At 51.3% G+C, this 9442-nt stretch overlaps 1 protein-coding gene across 1 annotated transcript; it reads right to left on the minus strand.

The window, feature by feature from the left end:
* Positions 1-4453: 4453 nt before the first annotated feature.
* On the minus strand, positions 4454-9162 carry LOC310647610 (uncharacterized protein; the record flags this gene model as incomplete). The annotated part of the gene is made up of 2 exons (XM_083374962.1): positions 4454-5448; positions 7410-9162. The coding sequence occupies 2 exons, from the start codon at positions 9160-9162 to the stop codon at positions 5327-5329; spliced, it is 1875 nt and encodes a 624-aa protein (XP_083231088.1). The 3' UTR covers positions 4454-5326.
* Positions 9163-9442: the final 280 nt, after the last annotated feature.

Here is a 9442-nt window from a genome sequence, read left to right on the forward strand (position 1 = left end):
CATTTTCTGCCCTGCCAAAGAGAAAGGAGGAAAGTGGGGAGAAGAGATGGTACCATAAACTGGCCTTGAGAACCACCTTTCCCATTGAAGTCCCAACTAACCCTAATCAAGATTACTTCCCAGGACAGCCAATGATGTCCAGGGCCAGGCTGAGAGTCCCCGGCTGAGAGTCCCCGGCTGGAGAAGGTTCCCAGTGGACACCCTTCGGGTGAGTCTCTATAATAAGCCTCAATGGCAATGTATGAGAGCAACCAAGAGCAACCTCTGTGGGTCCTCTTCCCACTGCTGCCCTGTTCAAGGCTGGAGAGCTGCAAACTTAGGCCCAGGACGATGAAGGCCGCACCAGCCCTCCAGCTCCGGCCCCCACAATTCGCAGGTCCGTCCTTGCACTTGCCCAAGAACTGCCAGCGAAGAGATCTTTGAAGGACCCACTGAGGTCTTTGCTGCGGGAGGGGGGGGTGAAGGGCGCTTTGGTTTTCCTGGCCCCCCCCAATATGAAGTACGGCTGAGCAGCAACTCCCCCACCGGCCATCAGGGGGCAGCCAACGATGGGTCTTGGTGCCACCTGCTGGCCCTTCGGAGCACTGCAGCCCAGTATACTCAGCCCAGTATTTCCTTTGGAGGGCAGCTATTCCGCTCCAGGAGGCGGGGCACCGTCTCGCCCTAGATTAGAGCTCACAACAACCTGCCCAGGTAGGCTGGCGAAGGCACTGTAGAGCAGACATGTCAAACACAAGACCCGGGGGCCAGATCCGGCCCGCAAAGTGGTTTCATGTGGCCCGCGAAGCCATCCTGTAAACAGTGAGGGGACGGCCCCCACTGCCTTGGCCCTGACCCAGAGACCCTCCTTCTGCCAGAGACCCTCAGATCTGTCCCACTCCTGCCCAGGCCCCCATAGGCACCCTTGATGCGAATGATGTAGCTCCACGCCCATCCAATAGGCCATATGCACTCTAGCCATGCCCACCCAGTAGGCCACACACACCCTGGCCATACCCACCTGGCCCCCTGAGGGCAACCGCAATGCTGATGCCGCCCTCAATGAAATTGAGTTTGACACCCCTGCTGTAGAGGCTGAATGGCAAGAAAGTTGCAATTTTATACTTCAGCACAACATCTTGTTTCTGTTCACACAACACAACACAATTTCTTCCCTAGGATCTAACACCCCATTCACATGTGCTAAGTGTGGCAGTGTTGAGAAGGGCTGGATTTCTGGGGTTTTGCCTGTTGTCCAAGACCAGCCTTCCTTACTTCATACTTCAGTTCCAGCCGGCATCTCAGCTGCCCCTTTTCTGGGCCATCCTGGCTGCAGCTGAGACCCCTCCTGAAGGAGGAGAAGGAGCCAGAAACTGTCCTCTCCTAAGAATTCAGATCAGGGCCATGAAACAGAGGCTGAGAATTGTTCTGATCGGTTCTGCTTTGCTCAACCTGCATCATAAATACTGTATCCGGTTTGGCCCCCTCAAATTCTGGGCAGGAGAGCCAGAGAAGGACAAGGTGAATGGTCGAATCCTCCCATTGGAGCAAAAAATATATAGGGGTACCTTTTTACCAAATAATTTCAATTTACTGTGAAATCCGTTGACACTGATGCAATTAAACAGTATTGACAGATCCTTCATAATACATTGGGTGTAAGTTTTGATTTATGACTTTCTTCTAAAAAAAAATAGCATGGAAAATCAGGTGCTTCCTTTGATCAGGCAGCTTGGAAGGCACTAGAGCTGTGAATTTGGAACCCTGGTGTCAAAATCTATTTATATTCCATTCTTAACTCCCTATCTGTGCAAACCTAAATCTCACCCTGTTACTGGATTCTGCCATTCCCATTAATTGGCAATCCCTATCCATTAGAATGGGACGTGGTGGCTCAGTGGGTTAGGACGCTGAGCTTGTCGTTCAGAAGGTTGGCAGTTTGGCGGGTCAAATCCCGGGTGCCGCATAGCATGTTACTCGTCCCAGCTTCTGCCAGCCTAGCAGTTCGAAAGCATGTAAAAATGCAAGTAGAAAAATAGGGACCACTCCGGTGGGAAGGTAACAGCGTTCCGTGTGCCTTTGGCATCTATTCATGCCAGCTACATGACCACAGAGACGTCCTCGGACAAGCGCTGGCTCTTCAGCTTTGAAACGGAGATGAGCACCGGCCCTTAGAGTCGGAAACGACTAGCACGCATGTGCGGGGGAACCTTTACCTTTTACCTTTATCCATTAGATCAGACACGTCAAACACAAGGCCCAGGGGCCGGATCCGGCCCGCAAAGTGGTTTCATGCAGCTCGCGAAGCCATCCTGGAAACAGTGAGGGAACGGCCCCCACAGCCTTGGCCCTAGCCCAGAGACCCTCCTTCTGCCAGAGACCCTCAGATCTGTCCCACTCCTGCCCAGGCCCCCATAGGCACCCTTGATGCGAATGATGTAGAGCTGGCCACGCCCACCCAGTAGGCCATATGCACTCTAGCCACGCCCACCCAGTAGGCCACGCCCACCCTGGCCATACCCACCTGACCCCCTGAGGGCAACCACAATGCTGATGCGGCCCTCAATGAAATTCAGTTTGACACCCCTGCATTAGATGGAAGGTTGTTTATTCAGCCTGCCTGGAGGCCATCCTCAAAGACCAGGGAAGAACCTTTGAACTGAGAAGAACAAAGAAACGGGGTGGGGGATTCTGGTTTGTATCTCCGATTGGAATTTGAAGGGGAGGAAGCAAATGTGGTAAATGCATGGAGGTTCTCTTTTTCCACGAAGGGTTTTGACACCTGAAACTTAACTGATCCCGGACTGACCAAATGGACCGAGGGGAGGGGTTTTTACTCGGGGACACTTTAAAACAGGGGTGTCAAACACAATTTCATTGAGGGCCGCATCAGCATTGCGGTTGCCCTCAGGGGGCCAGGTGGGTATGGCCAGGGTGGGTGTGGCCTACTGGGTGGGCGTGGCTAGAGTGTGTATGACCTACTGGGTGAGCATGGCGAGCTCTACATCATTCGCATCAAGGGTGCCTATGGGGGCCTGGGCAGGAGTGGGACAGATCTGAGTCTCTGGCAGAAGGAGGGTCTCTGGGTCAGGGCCAAGGCAGTGGGGGCCGTTCCCTCACTGTTTCCAGGATTTATTTATTTATTTATTATTTAAACTTGTATACCGCCCTATTCCCGTAGGACTCAGGGCGGTTTACAGGGAAAAATTAAAAATACATACATACAAAGTTAAAATCGATTAAAACTAAAATTAAATTAAGTCCCTGAATTTAAACTAAAACCCCATTAATAAATAATTAGAACCCCTCAGTCTGGGCCAGACAGCTCAAAAAGCCAAGTTTTCAAATCCCTGCGAAATGAGCGAAGGTCGGGGGCAGTCCTAAGCTCCGTGGGAAGATGGGTTCCAAAGGGCTGGCGCGCCCACAGAGAACGCCCTTTCCCTGGGGATAACCCGCCGGCATTCCTTGACCGGCGGTACCCTAAGAAGGCCCTCCCTGTGGGAGCACATGGGACGATGGGAAGTTGATGCCGGCAGCAGGTGTTCCCTTAGATAATCCGGACCCAAGCCACTGAGAGCTTTATAGGTCATTACCAGCACCTTGAATTTCACCCGGAAGGCAACTGGAAGCCAATGCAGCTCACGGAGAAGAGAAGCCTCCGAGTGGTCCTCAAGGGCAGCCCCATGTAGAGAGCGTTGCAGTAGTCTAGCCGGGAGGTCACAAGCGCATGGGTGACTGTGCGTAGGGCATCTCGGTCCAGATAGGGCCGCAACTGGCGCACCAGACGAAGCTGGGCAAAAGCCCCCCTGGTCACGGCTCCTATATGGTCTTCAAAATTGAGCCGTGAATCCAGGAGGACGCCCAAGTTGCAAGCCCTATCAACGGGGGGTAACACCTCACCCCCCATCATTAGTGGTGGAACAACCTGGTTTATCCGAGATGCCGATATGTACAGCCACTCAGTCTTGGCAGGATTGAGACGAAGTCTGTTTCTCCCCATCCAAACCCGGACCGCTTCCAGGCAACGGGACATCACGCCGAGTGCATCACTGGGTTGGTTCGGGGTGGAAAGAAAAAGTTGGGTACTGATGATACCCCACCCCGAAACCACGAATGAGCTCACCCAGCGGTTTCCTGTAGATGTTGAACAGGAGGGGAGAGAGAACCGACCCCTGAGGGACTCCACAAGCGAGAGACCTCGGGGCGGACCTCTGCCCTCCCGTCAACACCGACTGCGAGTGGCCCAGGAGGTAGGAGAACCACCGTAGAACAGTGCCTCCCACTCCTAACCCCCTGAGACGCCGCAGGATACCATGGTCGATGGTATCAAAAGCCGCTGAGAGATCTAAAAGGACTAGGACAGAGGAACATTCCCTGTCCCGAGCCCGCCAGAGATCATTCACCAGTGCGACCAATGCCGTCTCCGTGCTGTACCCGGGCCTGAAACCCGATTGGTACAAATCAAGATAATCCGTTTCCTCCAGGAACAGAGGGAACTGATGCGCCACCACACTCTCAACAACCTTCGCCAAAAAGTGAAGGTTGGAGACCGTACAATAGTTATTTAAAACAGCCGGATCCAAGGCAGGCTTCTTGAGGAGGGGCCTCACCACCGCCTCCTTCAAAGCAGTGGGAAAGGTACCCTCCTTCAAGGAAGCAGATATTACTGCTTGGAACCAGCCTCGTGTCTCCTCCTGAGCCGCATAGACCAGCCAGGAGGTGCACGGGTCCAGTAAACAGGTGGTGGAACTCAGTCTCCTCATGATCTTGTCCACGTCATCGGGGGAAACAGGGTTGAACTCAGTCCAGGTAACATGCTCAAGACCGCTTGATTCCTCCATTCCAGACTCTGCCCAGAGTCCAAACCGGTCCGGATCTGAGCGATTTTGTCCACCAGATGATGACTAAACTCCTCAGCCCGTCTCTGTAAGGGTTCCTCCCTCGTCTCCCGATTAAGGAGAGAGCGAGTCACCCTAAACAGGGTGGCTGGGCGATTATCTGCGGACGCGATGAGGGCAGCGAAGTAATTAGACTTTGCCGTCCTCATCGCAGCGAGGTAAGACCTTGTAAAGGCTCTTAGTCGCAATCGGTCAGATTCAGACCGGGTGGACCTCCAACTGCTCTCTAGACCCCGTCTAGGATGGCTTTGCGGGCCACATGAAACCACTTCGCGAGCTGGATCTGGGCCCTGGGCCTTGTGTTTGACATGTCTGCTTTAAAGGTATCGATCCTGTCTGGATTAGCCACTGTCAATGATGTTTTAGTAAAAGTTCCTGTTTGGACAATCTTGTCTCCAAGAGTTCTTTCCTGAGATGTGGATCGGGGTGGGTCCTGACACCTGATCAGGTCAGCCAGGCTGTTGCTTGGAAGCTGCAGAGCAGGTTGGTGGAACTGATTTCCTGGGTAAAGAAGGAACTTTTCCCGGGGTATCCAGCAGGGGTGGTGGTGGTGGAGCAATCTTGGATTTGTCTATATGAAAAAAGAAAAAAACAAAACCTTAGGGGACCAGGAACACACCACCAGTGTTCCTGGCCCTTGATAGAAGGCAGCAGAAATTGGAGAACAGCATTTCTCTGGCACTGAAAACTTCTTTTCTGCCTAGGCATATAATATAGCTGATGCAAGAGACTTTAGGCAAATAAAGCTACTCTTGGTCAGGAAGCCACAGATGTGGACTATGGAGATATTTCCCTCCGCACCAGCCCCTGCGTTCTGGCCCCCAAGGTCCAAGGGCCCTTGCACCTGCCGAGGAACCACCAGAGAGGTCAGGGGAGCGCTTTGAAGGACCCAACTGCCATCCTTACTGTGGGAGCTGCCAAAGCTGCCTGGGTTCTTGAGATGGAATTAGATCAGAGCAGCAGCTCTGCTATCAGCCATCAGGGGGCAGCAAAGGACCAGACTTTGCACCAACTGCTGGCCCTCCCTGAGATGCTCAGCCCCAGGTTTTCTTTGAAGGGCCACTCCTAGCCTGCCTTCCTGCCAAGGAGGAGGGGCGCTTCGTCTCCCCAGATTAACGCCTCACAACCACCTGTCCAGGTAGTCTGCCCAACATGCTCTAGAGCAGGCATGTCAAACTCGCAACATCATGTGACGTCGTGCGACGTATCGGAACTTTTTCCCATTGCCAAAAATGGGATGGGCGCGGTTTCTCTGTGACGCTCCGGCCCACGGGCCGGCAGTTTGACACCCCTGCTCTAGAGCAAGAGTGTCAAACTCAATTTAATTGAGGGCTGCATTAGCGTTGTGGTTGGCCTTGGGTGGCTGGGGTGTGGGTGGCCATCTCAACATTGTTCGCTTTGGGGGGGCACCTGTGAGGGCCCAGGTTGGGGGGGATCCATTGTCTCCAGGTGAGGAAGGCAAGACCAGGGCGAGCACTATAGCCTTATCCACCACAGGAGCCTGGCTGTTGTTCTTAGACCATGCAGAGGACCCCCAGTGATGCCAGCTGCTCGGGGGGCACCTGGCTGCACTTACCTCCTCCTTATGGTTTCTGCTGATTGGCTCGCTGTCCTTGGCAATTGGATGGGAGACCACCAGGAGAGGTCAGGAGGAGGGGACAAGGGATTGACAAAAAGGCACCATGGCTGCTTGTGGTTAAGTGCTAAGGCAGAACTTCTCTCAGACCCTTCCTCTCTTTATAATCTTCCTCCCTCCCCATTGCTGAAAGGATGCTGAAAGGCAAAAGGGGAAACATTTCTCTATGCCTTCTTCCCCATGAGCCACAGTAATCTGTTGTGAAAAGATACCATGTCGGCCAGCTGAAACTTTAGCATGTACAATTGAAAAAGTCCTTTGCTATTCAGCCTGAGAGTGCCTTGTTTTGCAGTTAGAAAGTCACAAGCACCTAGATATTACCAGGTTATCATAAAAATATTAAAGTTACAAGAAAGTGCAACCAAGTCCAAGAAACCCGTTATTTGGCCCTCAGCAAGGATTGTATTCCTGCAAAACACAGGATTTCACAGGAGGCAAAGGTTATGGCCCGCAGAAGGAGAGCAAAGGGTAAATTGACTCATTGACTCAGTAATAACCAAGAGTGCAGTTTGTTCTCTGTGTGGAAGGAGGGAGTGTGCCAAAAGGTACGGAAGAGGCGAGAGTCCAATTTCAAGGGGAAAATTAACCCAGGAGAAGGGTCTGATTTCCAGGCCCATGGAAAGAACCGTGGGCACAATGGAAATTGTTAAGTTTCTTCAGAACATTCCAGTAGCAGCTTCTGAATCTCAAAATGAAATCTCACCAATGAGAAGAAATTGTGATACGGGTTTGTGGAACTGAAGACACTTCTACTTATAAGATTACGTACCCCTTGAAAAGTGTGTAAGATTCAAATTCAACTATTAGGCATCACAGAATAGCAGAATCATCAAACAGAGAGTAGCAGTAAAGGGAACAGTAAAATGTTGACACACAAAGGATGAGGTGGCATTTACCTGTATGGATTCTTTGATGATAATAAAAATTGCTCCTCTGACTGAAGCTCTTTCCACACTCCAGGCATTCATATGGTTTTTCTCCAGTGTGGATCCTTTGATGTATATTAAGGCTACCCCTCAGACTGAAGCTCTTTCCACACTCCAGGCATTTATGCTGTTTCTCTCCAGTGTGAATTTTTTGATGAATATAAAGGTTTCCCCTCTGACTGAAGCTTTTTCCACACTCCAGGCATTTATGTGGTTTTTCTCCTGTGTGGATTCTTAAATGCCTTTCAAGATAGCAATTCATTCTGAAGGATTTTCCACATTCCAGGCACTGATACTTCTTTCCCGCTTGCAGGATTCTCTCGGGACTCCCGAGTCTTCCATCTGTTGTCCTCTCACTGAATCTCTTTCCACACTCCAGGTGTTTATGCGGTTTCTCTCCAGTGTGAATTCTTTGATGACTATAAAGGTGTCCCGTCCGACTGAAGCTCTTTCCACATTCCAGGCATTTATATGGTTTTTCTCCAGTGTGGATTCTTAGATGGATTTTAAGATCTACATTTCTTTGGAAGGATTTTGCACAATCCGGGCATTTATGTGGTTTTTCTCCAGCGTGAATTCTTTGATGACTATAAAGGGTTCCCTTCTGACTGAAGCTCTTTCCACACTCCAGACATTTATGTGGTTTGTCTCCTGAGTGGAGCCTTTGATGTGTATTACGGTGTCCCCTGTGACTGAAGGTCTTTCCACACTGCAGGCATTTATATGGTTTTTCTCCTGAGTGGACCCTTTGATGTCTATTAAGGTTTCCAGTCCGACTGAAGGTCTTTCCACACTCCAGGCATTTATATGGTTTCTCTCCTGAGTGGATCCTTTGATGTACATAAAGGGTTCCCATCTGACTGAAGCTCTTTCCACACTCCAGGCATTTAAATGGTTTTTCTCCAGTGTGGGTTCTTAGATGCGCTTTAAGGTTTCCATTAAATTGAAAGAATTTTCCACATTCCGGGCACTGATATTTCTCTCCTCCCTCCTGGATTCTCTCGGGACTCCCGAGTCTTCCATCTGTTTTCCTCTCACTGAAGCTCTTTCCACACTCCAGGTGTTTATGCGGTTTCTCGCCAAAGTGGATCCTTTGATGACTATAAAGGTGTCCTGTCTGACTGAAGCTCTTTCCACATTCCAGGCATTTATATGGTTTTTCTCCAGTGTGGATTCTTAGATGGATTTTAAGATCTACATTTCTTTGGAAGGATTTTCCACAGTCCGGGCATTTATACGGTTTTTCTGTTGTATGGATTCTTTGATGTGCATAAAGGTTTTCCATCAAACTGAACCTCTTTCCACACTCTGGGCATTCATACAGTTTGTCTGCTGAGTGGATTCTTTGATGTGTATAAAGGTGTCCAGCCTGAATAAAGCTCTTTCCACACTCTAGGCATTTGTAAGATTTTTCTCCAGTGTGGATTCTTTGATGATTATCAAGATGTCCCCTCTGACTGAAGCTCTTTCCACACTCCGGGCATTTAAATGGTTTTTCTCCAGTGTGGGTTCTTAGATGCGCTTTAAGGTTTCCATTAAATTTAAAGAATTTTCCACATTCCGGGCACTGATATTTCTCTCCTCCCTCCTGGATCCTCTGGGGACTCCCGAGTTTCCCGCCTCTTCTGAGGGACCTTTCGCCCTCCACGGGGTCTCCGCCCGTTTCCTGCTCCCCGCTTCGCCCTCCAGGGGGGCTCCTTTCGCGGAGTCCCCTTCGGCTCATCCCTTCGCGCCTTTCCCGCCTTCTCCTCCTGGGGCTGCTCCGCGGAGCCTCCTTTCTTCCTCTGCTGGGCTCGCCCGTCCTCCTGCAGGGGGGAATGAAGAGGAGGAGAGGCGGGTCACGGCTTCGTCCCTTCCCCGGAGGGGAGTCCCAGCCCCGTCCGGGAAGGAAAGCCGAAGCCTCGGCCTCTCAGTGAGACTTTCCGGGCAGGCCTCCCTCCCAGCGCCCCTCCCGCCAGACCAGGCCTCGGGCTCCCCCCTCCCCCCTTTCTCAGCCAGAGAAG

This window comes from Vipera ursinii, assembly GCF_947247035.1.
Source record: "Vipera ursinii genome assembly, chromosome: 16".
In the NCBI taxonomy this organism is placed as follows: Eukaryota; Metazoa; Chordata; class Lepidosauria; order Squamata; family Viperidae; genus Vipera; species Vipera ursinii.